Source organism: Lolium rigidum, chromosome 7 (assembly GCF_022539505.1).
Source record: "Lolium rigidum isolate FL_2022 chromosome 7, APGP_CSIRO_Lrig_0.1, whole genome shotgun sequence".
Lineage (NCBI taxonomy): Eukaryota > Viridiplantae > Streptophyta > Magnoliopsida > Poales > Poaceae > Lolium > Lolium rigidum.
In genome coordinates this window covers 313,622,123-313,645,445 of record NC_061514.1, presented here as the reverse complement: position 1 = coordinate 313,645,445, position 23,323 = coordinate 313,622,123, and the positions used below count along the sequence as shown (strand labels likewise).

Genomic DNA, 23,323 nt, shown 5'->3' with positions numbered 1-23,323 from the left:
CCACCTGATTTTATGTATAATTTACGTGCAGCTGAAAAAAGGATGCAATTACGTGCCCGTGTAATTCTCATGTGTAAATCGTGATGTAGATAGTTCTAAAATCAATCTAAAACTAACTTAATTCTCCCACAGACAGAACTAACAAAGGTAGACATAATATGTGTTGTCTAGACTCTAGACATTTCCCTTCCTTTCGTATTATTATCTTCACTTCATCCACAAACCACAGGTACTCATAGGAAAGGACTGATAAATGTCGGCAGTATCTTCACTTGGCCCCTCCTACAAGAATAATCCTTTCATTTCTTCCAAATTATTGCCCCGGGCAGCATTACACACATAGACGTATTACGTATACGGTTACAATTTACTAGTTCACACGCATACACGCAAAATCCAATCCACGAACTCACTAAGAGTTGACGAACTTGCAGTCCTTCCTGACCTCGCCCTTGTCGCCGGTGAGCGGTCCGTTCTCCGACATCTTGACCAGCGCCGCCGCGAAAACGTTGTGGAAGTACGTGTTGTCCGCCGCCATCTTCCTCACGTACGGCGCGGTGCGCGGGTCGGTGGCGAGCCTCTGGTCCACCAGCAGGAGGCCCCTGCCTTTGAGAAGGTTCTTGTGGTACATGTTGTCGATCACCATGGGCGTGCCCCTGTCGTTCCGCGCGTACGCCACGTCGCGGGTGTCCTCAACGGCGTCCGCCGTCGGGCACCGCTCACGGAGGTACGCGCCGTACGCCGGCTCGATGGTGCCGTCCACCGCCGGGTAGAGCCTCGAAACGAGGTTGAAGCAGTGGACGCGTCCCACGGAGTGCGCGCCCAGCAGCGCCACCACGCCCTCGGCGTCCACGCCCATGGGCGCGAACCGGGACAGCACCGCCGACACGGTGTCGTTGTGGACGGGGAGGTACCGCTCCACCTCGCCGTAGTAGCTCGCCGTGGCGTCCCTTCGCCCCGTGCGCATCGGGATGTCTGCTGGGCCGCCGAGCATGGCGACGCCGTCCCTGGCGGCGAGGGCGAGCAGGTCGGCACAGGAGACGGTGCCGGGGCACGCGCTCTCGAGCGCCGACTTGATGGCGTCGATGTACTTGAAGTTCCGCATGCCGAAGCTCCTCGTGGAGGACTGCTCGGAGACGAGGCCCGTGGCGGCGTTGCTCTCGAGGAGGAGCGACGCGTCGCAGGATTTCACGGTGCAGTCGTGGAAGAGCGCCCTGAGCCACGAGACGGCCGTGTTGCCGTGCTCGTCGTAGTGGCTCTTTACCTGCTCCTTGATGATTTGTTCTGCCCTCGGGCAGCTTTTAGCGTAGTAGTTCAGCTTCAGACCGCTAGCACTAGCGGCAGCATTTCCTGCCATGACAGCAAAAATAAGCTTGAAACTGAGCTTGTACTACCACTTCAGATCCTCCCGATGGTCGATGATGCATTCTAGAGAGAAATTAAGTTAGCAATTCTGCAGTCAGTTACCGGCAGTGAAGCACATGAGGATGAGGAGCGCAGACGCCACCGGCAGCAGGCTTGAGCTCGTACCCATTTTCATTGTCAGACTCAGTTCGATCTCATCCCAATTCAACCTCATCTCGTCACTCTTTTATAGGCGACAAGTAGGAGGGGAGATGGATGGGGTGACTGAAAGTGACCCCTGACTGGCACACACTGCAGTGAAGTGAAGTGGAGTACTAACACTAACCCAGCTTAGCAGGTTATAAACTTAGCAGCCAAGAACTATTAATACGTACCACCACGACAGTAATTATACCGCCATTTTATTAGGCAATCAACCACGCTCAGAGGCAATCCAAACAAAGTTTTTTTTGTTTTTATTTTGCACCTAGCATGTCTGGTTGGGCTAGGTGAGGATAACTAAACACGTCCTGCTATCTCTGCTTAGAGAGCCGTGGAATGCCAAAAAATTCATAAAGGAACAAATATCTCAAGACGAAGTGCATATCAGGTATCCCTCGCGCGGCTTGGGACTCTCATTTTTGGTCTGGTAGTTGAAGTGGTTCAATCTAGGGGCGGAGCTGAACGTGCAATGCCAGGACCATAATTCAAGAAGAGACGAAGGGGCCATGCATGGATGCTGTTCGAGACTGATTTCTTATCGGCAATGGTGATTGCATTGTCTGCACTCAATACTTTTGTTTGTTTGAACACCATAAACTCAGACAGCAACACATTAGTGTCGGTAGCACTAGCGAACAAGGCACGGGCACATTATTTTTCTTGAGAGAGAGGTAGCACTAAGCACACTGCTGCTATTTCGAAGAAGTGAGCTGGTCCGTGAGAGATATAGTGAGGTCCGTGGTTCGAAGGTACGTAATCTGGGCTCGATTTTTCAAGAGAGTAGAGCCCAGCGCCGTTCACATGGCCCAATACAGCCATGTTACTCGAAATATCAGATATTTCCGACGATACTTGGACCAAGAGTCTGATCGAAAGAAGGATTGGTATGCATAGGATTGGTACGTCCGTAGGAATTGCTCGTGATACAAGCGGACGTGTTGCTGCAAACCGCCCTTGCCATAACTATCGACCACCCACGTCCTTAGCTGCCACGCAGGAGGAGGACAGCATCAACATTTATTTAAACACTGAGGCAAAAGCTTCGCCTATTTCATTGATAGATAATATCTCGGTTAATTACAGAAAATCGAGCGAAAAAAGATACATCAGCGATATACACGCTGGTCCCGGGATCACGCACTCGCCGATCCACCAGCTCCACCACCCAAGTGGCTAGACATGACACACAACCACACTGGAGGCGCCGCTCTGGCACCCACACCGGCCCCGAGCAGGGGCGGGTCCCACTTCAATTCAAGTGTATTCAGATGAATATCCAAATATTTTAAAAAATATACTAATGTATGAATATTCGACGAAATATATAAAAACGAAAACTGTCTGTTTCTGACATGAGTGTTGAAGTAGTGTAAATGGTTGGATGGAATCCTTTATTCATTGGGTATTGAGTTTGAGCCCCATGTAAAGTAATTTATTCCTTATATTTTAGATAACTTTTTTTTCATGTATTTGTTGTTATACAAAAATCATATAGTGTTTGTTCTACACTTACATTTTCATGTTAACTCCAATTGTTGGAAATTTGTGAGAATTTACATACTCGTTGCACTTATTTTGGTAAATTTATATATATTTTTCTCAAGCACATATAACTAATGCTAACTTGATCAAATTTGCGACCTAGGGATATGCGCACGCCTAATAAATTGTGAGAGAGTGAGTACTAACTCCTCCTTTTTAAATTAGGATGACTATAGTTTTCAGGTAAAGTTAAAGTTTTTAAAGTTTGAGTAAGTATGTACAAAAAAAATATCAACATCTAAAATTTGAAATGCACATAATATGAAAATATATTTCATATTGATTTTAAAAATATTAATTTGGGATTATAAATGTTGACATTTTTATATAGTTGGTCAAACTTTGAAAAGTTTAAGTTTATCTAAATATTATAGGCTTCCTATTTTGGGATAGAGGGAGTACTAGCGTCAACCGTACAAGGTCTCACGCTTTTAACGTCGCTTTCTCAAACCCTAAGGGGGAGATTTTTTAAAATAATACACTTTTTAATATTAATTCCAGAAATAATATTCGTTTTCAGCAAATTTCAGAAATAATACACCGTCGGGGTGGTGGAACCCGAATTTACAAAATCGGGTTTGAGGAGCCCGAGACGAGGCGAATCTGCCGTGTCAGGCCAATTTCGGGGTGCTCCTCCCCGAAGCGTGGCTGTCGGCCACCGAAGGCCCGTGTCGGCCTGTCCCCTGGCCAGGGGCAGACGGTGTCAGAGCGAGGAATCCCGATGCGGCAATTTCGGGTGGGGCGACCCCAACTCGGGCGATTCGGGCGCACTGACCCCGAAGCGCGGCAGATTAAATTCGCCCGCAGCGCTGCTCGACGCTCATCTTCCTCCTCCAGCTCGCTCTCAGTCATCTGCTCTCTGTCTCTCTCTCGTTAGCTCTCAGTCCAGCACCATTTTTCCTCGTTTGTGAGCGATTTATCAAGCCATTTGTTGTAGTTTCACCACCAAATGTTGTAGAATTAGCTGATCTACAGATGGGTTAGTTTTTGAGACGTTTTGGTGGAGGTGTTGTTGGTGGTGGTGGAGCTGGTGGTGGTGGTGGAGCTGCTGGAGGTGGTGCTGCTTCGTGGTGGTGCAGCTGCAGCTGCAGCTGCTGCGTGGTGGTGCAGCTGCTGCGGAGTGGAGGAGTTGAGCTGCTGACGGAGGTGTTTGGCACGCTTCAAGGGTAAACCCCAATTCTTGATATTAGATGGTGTAATCATAATGCATGTTGGGTTCATTAGCTTCGCACATTAGTTAGTGAAATATGTACCGGTAGAAAGTATTTATTTAGGACTGCATGTGCTAGATTTTTATTTATTTTAGAGTGTAGGTGCTAGATTTTTTTGACGAGTCTGTAATTTGTATAGCTGAGCAGATATGTCAGATAGAGTAAAATTCGTTGTTTACTTCGGTCATGGCACGGTCCGAACAACTCCGATGGGAGCTGATTTGAGCGAGTTTCAGTACGAGGAGTTGCATCTGACAAACCCAAAAACATGGCGAGTTAGTCGGTTGAAGGAATGGTTGACCGTGAATTTCGGGCTTAATCCCGAAGCATACACTGTTGGTGTGCATGCTTTGTGGAGCAGCTCAAGTACCCAGATTTTCTGGCGGTTGAAGCCGATTGAGCGGACCTCTCAGTGGGTGCACTGGTTGGAAGCGTGCGAGCGCAGGGGAACTCACCCCATCGCCTTAATGCTTCCCGAGGCGAAGGTGGTGAATTCCCAGGAAGGCGAGGATGAGTTCCATCTAGGCCAGACCAGTCAAAGTTCTCATGCTGACGGCAGCAGTTTCCAATCCGGGCAGAGTAGCCATGTAGCAGGTGGTCATGACGGTAGTGTCGAGCTTGAAAGCGAGGATGAAGAAGAAGACCAGATGCAGAACATGATGGACGAGGAAGATGAGGATGGAGTGGACTATGAGCTTGACTCAGATGAATCCGGTGGATCCGATACTTCAGATGGTAACGAAGAGGAGGATCCGATCCCCTCTTCTTGGAACCATGATTTGTCGGAGGCAATGATAGTCGATGATCGGCACGATTCTGCCTGGGAGTACAGCATGAACACCATCTCAGTTGGTGCTAGATATGCTGACAAGAGACATCTGCAGGAAGCAATCACTCAGTGGGCAATGAACACGCAAAGGGTATTCAGAACCACCATTTGAAGTCAGAAATTCTTGACAGTGGTCTGCAGCGATGCTAGATGTCCATCAAGGGTGCATGGGTACTGTCCGAAGTATGACATAACATGGGTGGTGAGCGACTTCGTTCCGCACACCTGTGTCCTTAAGAGTATGCTGAAGGATCACCAAAACCTTACATCCACTCTGCTTGCTCGCCTGTTCTACAAGGAGATTGTAGAGAATACAGCGATGGGGGTTAAAGCCATCCAGAAAAGAGTTCATCTTCAATATAAGTATGAAATTGAATATGGCAAGGCATGGAGGGCTAAACAGACGACACTGGAGAACAGATTCGGGACCTTCTATGATGCTTATGACGGTGTCGTCCGTCTCCTGCAGACATTGAAGGACCGGAATCCGGGCACCCATGTGGACATACAAGACTTTGTGATACCGGAGTTCCCTAATGTCGTGGTTCTCGCACGGGTGTTTTTTGCATTCAGCATATGCATCGAGGCTTTCATGCACTGTCGTCCGGTGATGTGTGTAGATGGAACTTTTCTGACTGGGAGGTACAAGGGACAGATTCTGACAGCAATTGGAGTGGATGGCAACAATCGAATTGTGCCTCTCGCATTTGCATTTGTTGAGAGCGAGAACACTGCTAGCTGGTTATGGTTCTTCAGGCAGTTAAAAAAATCGATAGAGAAAGATCGCCCAAATGTGTGCGTGCTCCATGACAGGCATGCATGTATACTTGCGGCTATCAAGACGCTGAAAGAAGCCGGACCTGATGAAGAGACGTCATGGCAGGATATGCAGAGTAGGTGGTGCATGCGCCACCTGGGGGCCAATTTCTTCTCGCAGTTTAGGAGCAAGGGTCTTATGAAATTTTACTACGGTGATACCAAATGAAAGGCGGTACATCCCTGACCCAAGGTTATTACGTACAAACAGAGGTCGACGGGAGACAAGGCGCATTAGAAATGATATGGATGAAGCAGAAGCGGGTGGTCCAACTAGGCAATGTTTTCTCTGCAACCAATTTGGACACAGGGACCCCCTATGTCCCACTTTCTACCCAGCGGCTGCAGCGGCGACGACTAACCGAGGAAGGCGAGGCAACCGAGGAAGGCGTGGGAGGGGAAGAACTAGAGGGAGACAGTAGCAAATTTGTAATATTTATGAACTATGCTTAAGTTGTAGTACGTGACAATGATGCAATTTGTAATCTTAGTCTGAACAATGCTACAATTTGTAATATTTATGAACTATGTTTTAATTTGTACTTTATATGAACTATGCTTTAATTTGTAATCTTTGTGATCAATGCAGATATGGCGGCCCGACCGTTGCTCGATCCAGGGATTGATCAGAAACATCGTGCATCGCACTTGGAGGCCGACCCGCAGAGCATCGAGCCACTGCAGACCCGTACTCCAAAGAAGAACTGGATGATACACCCTCAGTAGGAAGACAGGTAGGTGTTTTAGATTTAATTTGAAATTTATCTTCGAATTGGACCTGCTTTAGCTTGTTCATGATTTGTTTTGCAGGTTGAAGTGGGCTGGACTACTACCTTTCGCTCGATTAGTGGAGGCCCGAGATAACGTTTCGCGCCTGAACTATGATGCTGCTTTGATCACCTGCTTAGTGGATCGGTGGAGGCCCGAGACCCACACCTTCCACTTTCGCCGGGGTGAGATGGCTCCTACTCTAGAGGACGTGTCTATGTTGGCCGGGCCTTCCGTTGGCTGGTGAGCCCATCGGCCCATTGGAGGAACCCGTGGGCTGGATGCACAGCATGGATGCACGTTTCCTTGGTGTTCGCGATGGCGTTGGGCCTATCTCTTTTGAGGCTCACGGCCCTCGCCAGACGTGGCTACACGAGTTCCAGGTTCGTAATAGTTTCGTCTTTTTTATCAAGCCTTAATTACCGCGTAATATGTAAGTCCTGACATTGAATATTTCTTGACAGATCGAGCAGTTCGGATACCCCGATGAACCGATGACTGCGGCCCAGATCACTCGCAGCTTGGAGGCGTACCTCATGTGGCTACTCGGGAAGACGATGTTCACGGATAATCACGGGAACACGATCAGTGCGTGGTACATCCCTATAGCTCAGGAGATAGCAGAGGCCATAGAAGCAGAGCACATCACACAGAGGAGCTGGGGTTCTGCGGTCTTAGCCGCTACGTACCGAGGTATGTGTAAGGGTTGTCAGCTCACCTCGCATGGTTTTGGAATCGTTGGTTGCCCACTCATGTTGCAGCTCTGGTCCTGGACGAGGTTTCCCATCGGCCGTCCTGAGATTGGTGGTGGGTCTTGGCCGACAGACGAGTTGTACAACGCGGATCGCATCGACATGCCGACGTTTGGTTCTATATGGACATCGCGGAAGGTATACACAATATTTACACCTTGTTTATATTGTTATATAAAATGCAACACTAACATAGTTATGTTATGTTATGTAGAGACATTTTGGGCATAATCAGCTAAGGAATTGCTACCCAGCATTCACAGAGCAGTTTGACCTACTACTGGAGAGCGATGTTAGCTATGAGCCATACAGTGAGGACCACCGCGACGAGGCATACCCTGGCGGTATATCGTTGATGTGTACCAGAGATTGGTCCTACTGGATGACGAAGGCGAAGATCATCTTCGATATCTTCGTGGAGGAGATGTCGCAGCAGAGGGTCATGAGACAGTTTGGAATGCGTCAGTTGATCGCCACCACCTCCCACAGTTCCTCTACCACCACGCGTCCACGCGTGAGTACAATTTAATTTTATCTTAAGTTATTACATCAGTTGGACAAACATTGACGGATGGGTACAATTTAATTTTCAGGTACAACAGAAAAGGAGCGAACAAGACTGCTGCCGGATGGGTACAGCTCCTGGGTCCATACCTCGCTGGTTGGGCCAATACGCTGGCCGTGTCATGGGCCACTAGGGAGCCGTTTGATCTCCAGGAATTTCAGCACTACTTGCGGGTGTACATGCCTAGGACACGACTTCGGCTGAGCCAGGCGTGTGACCCAGTTGAGAGGGCTCCCTCGACACAGTAGGACACCTACCCTCGTCACTCCACTTCAGGCACTCGGCATCACGCAGTAAGTCAACTATATTTTTTTCTACATTTGGCCAACACTTTGCTAATTTGAGCTCACAATTGTAGGCCGTGTTGACTGCGGAGCTGCAAGATGACGCCGCCCAGTATGCACGCTCGCTCTCCTCCGGCCCACTTCTTGGACGGTATGAGCACCACGCCTCCTTCACACAGCGTCTTCAGGAGAAACTACGTCGTATCTACGCGACTATCACATGCACCCGATCTTCGGATGTTGTCGAGTACCGAGCAGCACAGGGGTCACCTCGTCCCTCTTTGCAGGTGCATCAGCCACGGCACGCCCCGCGCCCACGTATGGAGGTGCCGCCGAGCCCGAGGCCACCATCCCCTAACCAGGCAGGAGGTTCTGGTTGGCAAAACCAGCAGCAGCAGGAGCCTACTTACGAGTACTGGCAGGGTGGCGGTTTCGGCATGGAGCAGCAAACTCCCATGCCTAACTTGGGGTGGCGTCCCCGTATGGAGCCAGAGGGTATGCAATTCATCACTATCAATATTGATTGTGCACCATGTGTGAATTTCCTCATGACTAACGGTTTTTATATCCAATCAAAGGTGATGCACATATGTCGTCTATGTCCGGATCACGATCCTTCTGGTCCAGTGCTCAGGATCAGGAAGAAACACAGCAGATGTATCAAGACTGGATGTCAAGTCAACATCACACTCCACCTCCCCACACAGCCCACGCAGGACAATCAGCACGAGCAGGGGTACATGCTTCCTCCCCGACAGCGGCAGCCACCTATCAGAGGGTACTCGCCCTCACCTTTTCAGGCTGGACCACCACTGAGGCGTCGAGGAAGGGGCTGTGGTCAGTGAGATGACACTCACTGAGTCATCTGTACGGATGAGACTCATTACTACTACTATTTCCTTCATCTAGTGTATGAGTACTATTTGTATGCACCATGTATGACTACTATTTGTATGGACCATGTATCACTACTATTTGTGTTCAACAAACATTTCAAATTCAACATGAAGTAATAATTAAGATACAACTTACCACTACAACATACCTCTCTTCTAACAAATTAAACTACACCAACGCTACAATATACTGCAAGATCCATGACTACTGATAACTAGAACACTAAGAACGTAGCACACCCTTTCCCTTGCCCTTCGACGATGCAACTTTCATGTCCTTGGTGCTAGGCTTGAAGTCGTCGTCCGAGTCGACGACCGGCGGTGCAGCACTCTTGCCCTTCGAGGACTTGGCACTCTTGCCCTTCGACGATGCAGCATTCTTCGCCTTCGTGCTAGGCTCGAAGTCGTCGTCCGAGTCGACGACCGGTGGTGCAGCACTCTTGCCCTTCGAGGACTTGGCACTCTTGCCCTTCGACGATGCAGCTTTCTTCGCCTTGCTGCTAGGCTCAAAGATATCATCGCCGTCCTCACTCTCAACCGCCCACAAGAATGGATATTTGAAATCCCTTTCCCTATCTTCTTCATTCTTCCATGTTAGTGACTTCCACTTCTCATTCAACCTGATAAGCTCACACCTTATCTCCCGTGGGCTGCGAGCAGACATCTTCTTCACTGGCCACCCATAGGAATATTTCTCAAATTCCCTACCCACTGATGACCCACAAGTATAGGGGATCGCAACAGTCTTCGAGGGAAGTAAAACCCAATTTATTGATTCGACACAAGGGGAGACAAAGAATACTCGAAAGCCTTAACAGCGGAGTTGTCAATTCAGCTGCACCTGGAAACAGACTTGCTCGCAAGAGTTTATCAGTAGTAATGGTTTTATAGCAGTAGCAGTAGTGAAATAACAGCAGCAGAGTAACAAAGACAGCAGTAGTGATTTTAGTAAACAGCAGGATTAAAATACTGTAGGCACGGGGACGGATGAACGGGTGTTGCATGGATGAGAGAAACTCATGTAACAATCATAGCAGGGCATTTGCAGATAATAATAAAACGGTGTCCAAGTACAAAGCAATCAATAGGCATGTGTTCCAATTATAGTCGTACGTGCTCGCAATGAGAAACTTGCACAACATCTTTTGTCCTACCAGCCGGTGGCAGCCGGGCCTCTAGGGAAACTATCGGATATTAAGGTACTCCTTTTAATAGAGTACCGGAGCAAAGCATTAACACTCCGTGAACACATGTGATCCTCACATCACTACCATCCCCTCCGGTTGTCCCGATTCTTGTCACTTCGGGGCCATTGGTTCCGGACAGCGACATGTGTATACAACTTGCAGGTAAGATCAATAAACAATGAATATCATGATGAAGCAATAATGTTCAGATCTGAGATCATGGCACTCGGGCCCTAGTGACAAGCATTAAGCATAGCAAGTTGCAACAATATCATCAAAGTACCAATTACGGACACTAGGCACTATGCCCTAACAATCTTATGCTATTACATGACCAATCTCATCCAATCCCTACCATCCCCTTCGGCCTACAGCGGGGGAATTACTCACTCATGGATGGGGGAAACATGGCTGGTTGATGTAGAGGCATTGGCGGTGATGATGGCGATGATCTCCTCCAATTCCCCGTCCCGGCGGAGTGCCAGAACGGAGACTTCTGGCTCCCGCGACGGAGTTTCGCGATGTGGCGGCGTTCTGGAGGGTTTCTGGCGACTTCGACTTCTCTCCGTGCGTTTTTAGGTCGAGGCCAATAAGTAGTCCGAAGGAGGGCGTCGGAGGCCGGCCGAGGGGGCCACACCATAGGGCCGCGCGGGCCCCCCTAGGTCGCGCCGCCTTATGGTGTGGGGTGATATGTCTCCGACGTATCGATAATTTCTTATGTTCCATGCCACATTATTGATGTTATCTACATGTTTTATGCACACTTTATGTCATATTCGTGCATTTTCTGGAACTAACCTATTAACAAGATGCCGAAGTGCCGATTCTGTTGTTCTGCTGTTTTTGGTTTCAGAAATCCTAGTAACGAAATATTCTCGGAATTGGACGAAATCAACGCCTAGGGTCCTATTTTGCCACGAAGCTTCCAGAAGACCGAAGAGGAGACGAAGTGGGGCCACGAGGTTGCCACACCCTAGGGCGGCGCGGCCCAAGCCCTGGCCGCGCCGGCCTGTAGTGTGGGCCCCTCGTGCCACCTCTTGACCTGCCCTTCCGCCTACAAATAGCCTCCGTCGCGAAACCCCCAGTACCGAGAGCCACGATACGGAAAACCTTACTGAGACGCCGCCGCCGCCAATCCCATCTCGGGGGATTCAGGAGATCGCCTCCGGCACCCTGCCGGAGAGGGGATTCATCTCCCGGAGGACTCTACGCCGCCATGGTCGCCTCCGGAGTGATGTGTGAGTAGTCTACCCCTGGACTATGGGTCCATAGCTGTAGCTAGATGGTTGTCCTCTCCCCATTGTGCTTCATTGTCGGGTCTTGTGAGCTGCCTAACATGATCAAGATCATCTATCTCGTAATTCTATATGTTGCGTTTGTTGGGATCCGATGAATAGAGAATACTTGTTATGTTGATTATCAAAGTTATGTCTATGTGTTGTTTATGATCTTGCATGCTCTCCGTTACTAGTAGATGCTCTGGCCAAGTAGATGCTTGTAACTCCAAGAGGGAGTATTTATGCTCGATAGTGGGTTCATGTCTCCGTGAATGCTGGGAAGTGACAGAAATCTCTAAGATTATGGATGTGCTGTTGCCACTAGGGATAAAACATTGGTGCTATGTTCAAGGATGTAGTCACTGGTTACATTACCGCAATACTTAATGCAATTGTCCGTTGTTAGCAACTTAATACTGGAGGGGGTTCGGATGATAACCTGAAGGTGGACATTTAGGCATAGATGCATGCTGGATAGCGGTCTATGTACTTTGTCGTAATGCCCAATTAAATCTCACAATACTCATCATAATATGTATGTGCATGGTCATGCCCTCTTTATTTGTCAATTGCCCAACTGTAATTTGTTCACCCAACATGCTGTTTATCTTATGGGAGAGACACCTCTAGTGAACTGTGGACCCCGGTCTAATTCTCTATACTGAAATGCAATCTATCGCAATACTGTTTTACTCGTTTTCTGCAAACAATCATCATCCACACTATACATCTAATCCTTTGTTACAAGCAAGCCGGTGAGATTGACAACCTCACCGTTTCGTTGGGGCAAAGTACTTTGGTTGTGTTGTGCAGGTTCCACGTTGGCGCCGGAATCTCCGGTGTTGCGCCGCACTACATCCCGCCGCCATCAACCTTCAACGTGCTTCTTGGCTCCTACTGGTTCGATAAACCTTGGTTTCATACTGAAGGAAAACTTGCCGCTGTACGCATCACACCTTCCTCTTGGGGTTCCCAACGGACGCGTGTTGTACGCGTATCAAGCTCTTTTTCTAGCGCCGTTGCCGGGGAGATCAAGACACGCTGCAAGGGGAGTCTCCACTTCCCAATCTCTTTACTTTGTTTTTGTCTTGCTTAGTTTTATTTACTACTTTGTTTGCTGCACTATATCAAAACACAAAAAAATTAGTTGCTAGTTTTACTTTATTTTGCTATCTCGTTTGCTATATCAAAAACACAAAAAAATTAGATACTTGCATTTACTTTATCTAGTTTGCTTTATTTACTGTCCTACACTCTATATTAAAAATACAACAAAAAAAATTAGTTACTTTTGTTATCATGTCTAGCTCTGAACCTGTTACTTCTTCGCCTGAAGAATTAGTCTTCACTTTTAAACAAGGGGATGAGGAGAGTTTTAAGCATGCTTGGTCTAGAATTTTTACTTCTTATCGAAAAACTGAACCTCAAATGACTCTAAGTTTGCTCCTTAGTAATTTTTATTTTGGTCTTATGATTCGTTATAGATATGCTTTGGATGCTTTAGTGGGAGGAGATTTCCTTCATTGCAATGGGGATCAAGCTTTTAATGCCATAAAGAAGTTGGTTGCATCACATGATTCAGCTAATAACTTTGATTCAGCCCTTATTAGCATTTATAATAGATTAAACAATCTCGAGATAAGTACATCTCGCTTGGATGACAACTATCACCATGTTCGTAATCATCTTGAACAAGTTTTAGTGAACTCTAAACCTTCATTATGGGATCCTACTGTTAAAATTGTTATCGGTGATCAAACTCTTCGTGCCAACTCGTGATATTATGTCCGAATTTTGCCTTATACCCGAGAGCATTTATAAATCTTTGAAACTTTGGGGAGTTGATGAAGGAGGAGAAGAAATAACTCTCATTGATAACTCTGTTATAATTCCTAAGGGAATAGCCGCAGGTGTGCATACAACCATTCTTGGAAGAACAATATCCATTGATTATCTTGTTATTGAATGTGTAGGGACAGGAAAAATCACACTCGGAAGATCCCTGCTGAAACTATTGGGAGCAGTCATAGATGTGGGAGAAGGCATCCTGGAATTCACCTCTATACCGGGGGGGAATCATACATTTCCTAAATCAAAGAGAAAGAAAAACAACAAGGAAGGTAAGGGTAAAGCCCAAGGTAAGGTTGATGCACCACCCTCCGATAATACTTGATACACACTTTCTGCGCCTAGCTGAAAGGCGTTAAAGAAAAGCGCTTATGGGAGACAACCCATGGTTTTTACTACAGTACTTTGTTTTTATTTTGTGTCTTGGAAGTTGTTTACTACTGTAGCAACCTCTCCTTATCTTAGTTTTGTGTTTTGTTGTGCCAAGTAAAGTCTTTGATAGTAAAGTTCATACTAGATTTGGATTACTGCGCAGTTTCAGATTTCTTTGCTGTCACGAATTCCGACCTGCCTCTCTGTATGTAGGTTAGAAAAATATGCCAATTTACGTGCGTGATCCTCAGATATGTACGCAACTTTCATTCAATTTGGGCATTTTCATCTGAGCAAGTCTGGTGCTATTTTAAAATTCGTTTTTACGAACTGTTCTGTTTTGACAGATTCTGCCTTTTATTTCGCATTGCCTCTTTTGCTATGTTGGATGAATGTCTTTGATCCATTAATGTCCAGTAGCTTTATGCAATGTCCAGAAGTGTTAAGAATGATTATGTCACCTCTGAACATGTTAATTTTTATTGTGCACTAACCCTCTAATGAGTTGTTTCGAGTTTGGTGTGGAGGAAGTTTTCAAGGATCAAGAGAGGAGTATGATGCAACATGATCAAGGAGAATGAAAGCTCTAAGTTTGGGGATGCCCCGGTGGTTCACCCCTGCATATTCTAAGAAGACTCAAGCGTCTAAGCTTGGGGATGCCCAAGGCATCCCCTTCTTCATCGACAACATTATCAGGTTCCTCCCCTGAAACTATATTTTTATTCCATCACATCTTATGTACTTTGCTTGGAGCGTCGGTTTGTTTTTGTTTTTGTTTTGTTTGAATAAAATGGATCCTAGCATTCATTATGTGGGAGAGAGACACGCTCCGCTGTTGCATATGGACAAGTATGTCCTTAGGCTTTACTCATAGTTTTCATGGCGAAGTTTCTTCTTCGTTAAATTGTTATATGGTTGGAATCGGAAAATGATACATGTAGTAATTGCTAAAATGTCTTGGATAATGTGATACTTGGAAATTGTTGTGCTCATGTTTAAGCTCTTACATCATATACTTTTCACCCATTAATGAAGAAATACATAGAGCTTGCTAAAATTTGGTTTGCATAATTGGTCTCTCTAAGGTCTAGATAATTTCTAGTATTGAGTTTGAACAACAAGGAAGACGGTGTAGAGTCTTATAATGTTTACAATATGTCTTTTATGTGAGTTTTGCTGCACCGGTTCATCCTTGTGTTTGTTTCAAATAACCTTGCTAGCCTAAACCTTGTATCGAGAGGGAATACTTCTCATGCATCCAAAATCCTTGAGCCAACCACTATGCCATTTGTGTCCACCATACCTACCTACTACATGGTATTTCTCCGCCATTCCAAAGTAAATTGCTTGAAGTGATACCTTTAAATTTCTATCCTCTACCTTTGCAATGTATAGCTCATGGGACAAATAGCTTAAAAACTATTGTGGTATTGAATATGTACTTATGCACTTTATCTCTTATTAAGTTGCTTGTTGTGCGATAACCATGTTCCTGGGGACGCCATCAACTACTCTTTGCTGAATATCATGTGAGTTGCTATGCATGTCCGTCTTGTCTGAAGTAAGGGCGATCTACCACCTTATGGTTAAGCATGCATATTGTTAGAGAAGAACATTGGGCCGCTAACTAAAGCCATGATCCATGGTGGAAGTTTCAGTTTTGGACATATATCCTCAATCTCATATGAGAAAATTATTAATTGTTGTTACATGCTTATGCATAAAAGAGGAGTCCATTATCTGTTGTCTATGTTGTCCCGGTATGGATGTCTAAGTTGAGAATAATCAATAGCGAGAAATCCAATGCGAGCTTTCTCCTTAGACCTTTGTACAGGCGGCATAGAGGTACCCCATTGTGACACTTGGTTAAAACATGTGCATTGCGATGATCCGGTAGTCCAAGCTAATTAGGACAAGGTGCGGGCACTATTAGTATACTATGCATGAGGCTTGCAACTTGTAAGATATAATTTACATGATACATATGCTTTATTACTACCGTTGACAAAATTGTTTCATGTTTTCAAAATCAAAGCTCTAGCACAAATATAGCAATCGATGCTTTTCCTCTATGGAGGACCATTCTTTTACTTTCATTGTTGAGTCAGTTCACCTATTTCTCTCCACCTCAAGAAGTAAACACTTATTATATTACTCTATATTGACAATATCCATGAGATATACATGTTACAAGTTGAAAGCAACCGCTGAAACTTAATCTTCCTTTGTGTTGCTTCAATGCTTCTACTATGAATTATTGCTTTATGAGTTAACTCTTATGCAAGACTTATTGATGCTTGTCTTGAAGTGCTATTCATGAAAAGTCTTTGCTATATGATTCACTTGTTTACTCATGTCATATACATTGTTTTGATCGTTGCATTCGCTACATATGCTTTACAAATAGTATGATCAAGGTTATGATGGCATGTCACTCCAGAAATTATCTTTGTTATCGTTTTACCTGCTCGGGACGAGCAGAACTAAGCTTGGGGATGCTGATACGTCTCCGACGTATCGATAATTTCTTATGTTCCATGCCACATTATTGATGTTATCTACATGTTTTATGCACACTTTATGTCATATTCGTGCATTTTCTCGGAACTAACCTATTAACAAGATGCCGAAGTGCCGCTTGCCGTTTTCTCGCTGTTTTTGGTTTCAGAAATCCTAGTAACGAAATATTCTCGAATTGGACGAAATCAACGCCCAGGGTCCTATTTTGCCACGAAGCTTCCAGAAGACCGAAGAGGAGACGAAATGGGGCCACGAGGTGGCCACACCCTAGGGCGGCGCGGCCCAAGCCCTGGCCGCGCCGGCCTGTAGTGTGGGCCCCTCGTGCCGCCTCTTGACCTGCCCTTCCGCCTACAAATAGCCTCCGTCGCGAAACCCCCAGTACCGAGAGCCACGATACGGAAAACCTTACTGAGACGCCGCCGCCGCCAATCCCATCTCGGGGGATTCAGGAGATCGCCTCCGGCACCCTGCCGGAGAGGGGATTCATCTCCCGGAGGACTCTACGCCGCCATGGTCGCCTCCGGAGTGATGTGTGAGTAGTCTACCCCTGGACTATGGGTCCATAGCTGTAGCTAGATGGTTGTCTTCTCCCCATTGTGCTTCATTGTCGGGTCTTGTGAGCTGCCTAACATGATCAAGATCATCTATCCGTAATTCTATATGTTGCGTTTGTTGGGATCCGATGAATAGAGAATACTTGTTATGTTGATTATCAAAGTTATGTCTATGTGTTGTTTATGATCTTGCATGCTCTCCGTTACTAGTAGATGCTCCGGCCAAGTAGATGCTTGTAACTCCAAGAGGGAGTATTTATGCTCGATAGTGGGTTCATGTCTCCGTGAATGCGGGAAGTGACGTAAATCTCTAAGGTTATGGATGTGCTGTTGCCACTAGGGATAAAACATTGGTGCTCTGTTCAAGGATGTAGTCACTCGATTACATTACGCGCAATACTTAATGCAATTGTCTCGTTGTTAGCAACTTAATACCGGAGGGGGTTCGGATGATAACCCGAAGGTGGACTTTTTAGGCATAGATGCATGCCGGATAGCGGTCTATGTACTTTGTCGTAATGCCCAATTAAATCTCACAATACTCATCATAATATGTATATGCATGGTCATGCCCTCTTTATTTGTCAATTGCCCAAGCTGTAATTTGTTCACCCAACATGCCGTTTATCTTATGGGAGAGACACCTCTAGTGAACCGTGGACCCCGGTCCAATTCTCTATACCGAAATACAATCTACTGCAATACTGTTTTATCGTTTTCTGCAAACAATCATCATCCACACTATACATCTAATCCTTTGTTACAGCAAGCCGGTGAGATTGACAACCTCACTCGTTTCGTTGGGGCAAAGTACTTTGGTTGTGTTGTGCAGGGTTCCACGTTGGCGCCGGAATCTCCGGTGTTGCGCCGCACTACATCCCGCCGCCATCAACCTTCAACGTGCTTCTTGGCTCCTACTGGTTCGATAAACCTTGGTTTCATACTGAGGGAAAACTTGCCGCTGTACGCATCACACCTTCCTCTTGGGGTTCCCAACGGACGCGTGTTGTACGCGTATCATGGGGCCCTCGGGCCTCCACCTTACTTGTCCTTCTGGTTCCGTCAGTATTCTGGGAAAATAGGGCCTTCTGCATAAATTCCGAGGATTTTCCCGAAAGTTGGATTTCTGCACAAAAACGAGACACCAGAACAGTTCTGCTGAAAACAGCGTTAGTCCGTGTTAGTTGCATCCAAAATACACAAATTAGAGGCAAAACAATAGCAAAAGTGTTCGGGAAAGTAGATACGTTTTGGACGTATCAACTCCCCCAAGCTTAGCTTATTGCTTGTCCTCAAGCAATTCGGTTAACAACCGAGCGATAAAAGAACTTTCACGAACACATTTGCTCATATGATGTATATATTCTCATGCTATGGCTAATACTTAAGCAGTTCATAATGAGATACATGCAAATAAGATCATCTAACAGCTATGTCAATCATGGAGAGGTACCAACAATTAATAATAAGCATCATGAATCATGTATATAAGCAGGATTGCAATGTTCATAAGAGAGTATGATAAAGTGGTATCTCGCTTGCCCGTATTTGATCGGCAAAACATAAATGCCCGGGCACCTCTGGAGTTCATAGAAAGACTAGAAGTAGTGATTGTCAAAGATAAAAGCATCAAAGTTATACCACAATCAATCATATTTTGAGACAAGCATATTATACTAAGAATGACAGTTGTGCTCTCAAGATAGTGCTCAAAGAAATAATGGAGACACAACATAGAAGTAAAAGATTGACCCTTCGCAGAGGGAAGCAGGGATTAACATGCGCTAGAGCTTTTCATTTCTAAAATAGGAGTAAAATTATTTTGAGAGGTGTTTGTTGTTGTCAACGAATGGTAATGGGTACACCAACTACCTTGCCAACCGGACTTTCAAGAGCGGCTCCCATGAATTATTTGCACGTTTATGTGGCACTCCTTCCAACCTTTCTTACACAAACCATGGCTAACCGAATCCTCGGGTGCCTGCCAACAATCTCATACCATGAAGGAGTGCCTTTTTATTTTAGTTTTATTATGATGATGACACTCCCCCCAACCTTTGCTTACACAAGCCATGGCTAACCGAATCCTTCGGGTGCCGTCCATCCATCACAAACCATGGAGGAGTGTCTATTTAAGTTAATTAATTCGGGACTGGGAATCTCATTGCCAACTCTTTTTGCAAAATTATCGGATAAGCGGATGTGCCACTAGTCCATATGAGAGTCCGTCAAAAGTAAATGACAAGGTTGAAAGCTAAACACCACATACTTCCTCATGAGCTATGAAACATAAACACAAATTGAGAAGCATTTTGAAGGTTTTAAAGGTAGCGCATGAGAATTTACTTGGAATGGTTTGAAATGCCATGCATAGGTATTTATGGTGGACACTTTTGGAACAACTTGGTTTTCAAGTGTTTGGAAGCACGAGCAGCGTTCCCGCTCAGTACAAGTGAAGGCTAGCAATAGACTAGGGAGCGACAAATCAAGAGAGCAGTAACTGTCATAATCATGCTTGCGGCAAAATAAATTAACGGAGGCATAAAAATGATACAAGAACTCTGAAGCAATATAGATCATCGAGGCTTAATTAACTTTTTGTTCAGTCATATGCATGCGTGAGCATGTGCCAAGTCGATATAAATGAATTATTCAGAGGAGGGTACCACAATGCCATACTTACTTATGAATAAAACAATGCAAGCAAACATCCATGACATGCTACTCATATTAATAAATTGGAGCTAAACATGAGAGATCATAAACTACTAGACTTTCTCAAATAACATATACCTCACATGAACCAACTAAGCATGCTCACATGGATGAGTATATGTACAAAAATGAAAACAAATAGAGTTCATACCAGCCTCTCACCACAATCCAATTGTCGTAGATCGTCATTATTGCCTTTCACTTGTGTACCTTGGACAATATGAAATGAAAACCACGCTCCAGCCACCGAAGACCATTGAACTCAAGATGAACTTTACAAACCAAAGAAGAACAGCAAATATTTTTGGTGTTTTCGAATTTGAGAACAGGAACAAAAGGAAACAAACAAACAAACAAAGCAAAATCTTTTTGGGTTTTCTTATAGCAAACTGGCAATAGCAAATAAAGCGAAAAAAATGCAAGAAACCAAAGCAAACAAATGGTGAAGAGAAACAACAGAAATATTTTTGGTCTTTTTGTGTTTTAAGAAAGAAACAAAGCAAGAACAAGAAAATGAAAACTAAAAGAAACACAGAAAAGCGAGATGGCAGAAATCTGCCAAAACCTGACAGCAGTACAGAAATCGATTTTTACAAAAATCTTACGTTGCTCAGCTCGAAAAGTGTTTAACTAATGAAAGTTAGATAACAACCTGGGGAACCTGCAAAAAAATTGGCAGCTCAAAATAACGTTCTGGCTGTGCGCACGAATATTTCTAGTAACAGTCCAGAATCTGTTTTCAGGCAGCACCTCCCCAAATATCATCTTCCTCTCATTAGAAAACCACTCAAAGAAACTAAACAAGTATGTACAAGTACCCAGCAACCATAATATGCAAAGAATGAGTGATGCCGGTATACCTCCCCCCAAGCTTAGGCTTTTGGCCTAAGTGGAGTTCAATCCCATCGAGGATCTGGGTTCCACGTCGGTGGATCATACATGGAGTAGTCATAATAAGGTACCGATGCAGAAGAAAAGCGTGGAGGCTCCATATGCCCAACATGTTGCTGCGAGTGTTGCGGTCAGAAACCCACCGGTGAGCAGCGACGGGCAACACAGGAGAGCCGGGAGCAACTTAGGGCTGCGGCTGGCCCTGGTCCCTCCGAGCGACGGCCCGCAAAGACTCTGGCACGCACGTCCGATGCTGGTGCAAGGGCGTGCCACCTGACCTATACCTGGTCAAGAAGGTGATGGAGATGCCTCGCTTAGTTTCCTGCATGGCATACACGTAAACATTAAATTCGAGCCTCGATCGGCTCTCAGGTTATCCTGTGAATCGGCTCAAGGAGCCGATCCACCCATGATTCGCACGAGGTGTACGAATATATGGTGGTCCTGCTTGATCAAGATAAAGCTAAAACGATCTATGACGATTTGGGGTTTTCACCGCATAATCGGATCATCCTACTCACGATTGGGCCTCACGGCCACGCACGGTGATCGTAAGCCGATCCTAGACAAGGCCTAAAAACCAACACGAGGTTGATCCCCGGAACTTCCTGTCTAGGGCTAGCAAACTACACCCTACGCGCCGCTGGATCCTCCAACCCTTTGTAAGGCCTAACTATTGCAGATATTAAACTAATCCTTGAAGAACAAGGAGCAACCGTAACGGATCGGATCTACTGAATAATGATCAAGCGGGTGCCGCCCCTACACCTAAGATAGGTGTAAGGGCGGCTAGATGCATAAGGGTTGCACGACGACAGCATATGATACGAAGAACAATGCTAACCCTAACACATCTAAGATAACTACGTTGCTCGCCATCAAAAAGGCTTCAGTACGAGCAACGCATGGCAACGAATAAACTTGTACTGCCTAGATCGCAAGATGCGATCTAGGCAGCATGATGCTTACCCGGAAGAAACCCTCGAGACGAAGGAGTTGGCGATGCGCCTAGATTGATTTGTGGTGAACGTTGGTTCTTGTTTATTTCATAAACCCTAGATACATATTTATAGTCCGTAGACTTTCTAACGTGGGAATAATCCCCACCGTGCACGAGACAAACTCTAACTAACCGACACGTATCCTACTATATTACAGATACACGGGCAAACTAGCCCAAACTTTGCATAACAGGCCGATTCACGTATTTCTTCTATGTATATTCTTCAAGTCCATCTTGATCGCGGCCCACCTCTGACTCGGTCAAATTCTGGTGATAACACATGCCCCCCTGGTTTTGGAATTGATAATTCCAAAATCACTCTGCTCTTCTTCGTCGGGTCATGTCGTGGCAGAACCGTCGCAGTATCCTTCATCATGATGCCTTGCCTTCTCAACTTCTCCGCGTGACCTGGCAGTTTTTTTTTAGGCACCACTTCCTCGGAAACTGTTGTGGCATTGAATTTCCACTATATCCCCTTTTATTTAACCGCTCCGAACAGTTTGCTTCCGCATCTCCTTCGCATTAGCACTCCAAAAGCCCTCCTGCGCCACCATGTCTTCTTCCTCCTCTGCTTCATCGGATCTTTCTACCCAGTCCTCCTCTTCCCGTGAGCCGACGCCGGAGCATAACCCGGAGGAGGTCCATGCGGCCAACACCCACCGTGCCATCGAGGCCGGGGAGGAATCCAGCCATGATTTCTCCGTCTGGTCTGAGGACGACAAGTCCTTGACCGACGGAGAAAGTGACCTCCGCTTCCTCGCCGACGGGGAAACGGAGGAGGAGAGCGATGACGATCGCTTCTCCTGCGACGACTTCACCTCTCCCGAGGAGGAGGAGGAGGAGGAGAAGGAGGAGGAAGAGGAGGAGGACGACACCTCCTCCGACGAGCCGCCGGCCAAACGGTTCTGCCCCTGGCCGGGGAACCTCAGCGACTTCGACAGCGACGACGACGACGCTGACGAGGAGGATGAGGACAACGAGGGCCCGGCCGGCGGCCGCTGGAGCAGTGACGACGAGCCCGCCGGGAGCAGCGCCGACAGCGGCGACGATGGCGATGACGAGGACGACGATGAGGGCAGCAACGGCCCGTAGATAGGACCATTAGCATAGGATCAGTAGTAGTAGACGGGGCAATGTATCCCCTAGTACTTCCTTTTGGGAGCAATCAGCTCTTTATGTAAGAAATCTTGCTTGTCAATGAAGAATTTCCCCAATTCGATTTTGTCGATTTCCCTTGAGCCAATTTAGCTGATTTCCCCTCATACTGATTTTGCCGATTCGTCCACTTAGCCAATGCTTAATGAGCCGATAGCAACGCATCGGTCCTTCACAATCCGTCCTTCAATTCTTCAACTGATGACTTTGAGATCTGGTGAATAATGTGGAATCTTCAAGAGAGCCTTTAAATTCCTCCCACCAGGTCCAGTGATCTTCTTCTGCCACACTTCACCATTTTTTGAAGAAGGTTGCGACGAAGGATCAGCCGATGACGCCCCAATCGGCTTTCAAAAACAGAGCATCTACCAGGCCAGCTGCCCCCCGAGCCTTAGTCAAGGCGAGAATATCGATGAGGATGCACAGATCGGACAAAAGGGCTTTGAACTCAGGTAATCTGAGATAGCCACCATGTAGATTCAGCCAAACTTGCCCCCATTGATCACCTTTCTTCCGCCGAAAGCCGATGTTGTAGACGAACCACCAACAGCTTAATGAGAAAGAGGCTGCCT

General features: G+C 46.1%; 1 protein-coding gene across 1 annotated transcript; it reads right to left on the bottom strand.

Annotated features, from left to right (window-relative positions):
• Positions 1 to 283: 283 nt before the first annotated feature.
• LOC124678243 (peroxidase 21-like) lies at positions 284 to 1,553 on the bottom strand. The gene is made up of 2 exons (XM_047214164.1): positions 1,468 to 1,553; positions 284 to 1,350 (listed from the first exon to the last, which is right to left on the bottom strand). Exons 1-2 carry the CDS (start codon positions 1,538 to 1,540, stop codon positions 413 to 415), a joined length of 1,011 nt encoding a protein of 336 aa, XP_047070120.1. The 5' UTR covers positions 1,541 to 1,553; the 3' UTR covers positions 284 to 412.
• Between the last annotated feature and the right edge of the window lie 21,770 nt (positions 1,554 to 23,323).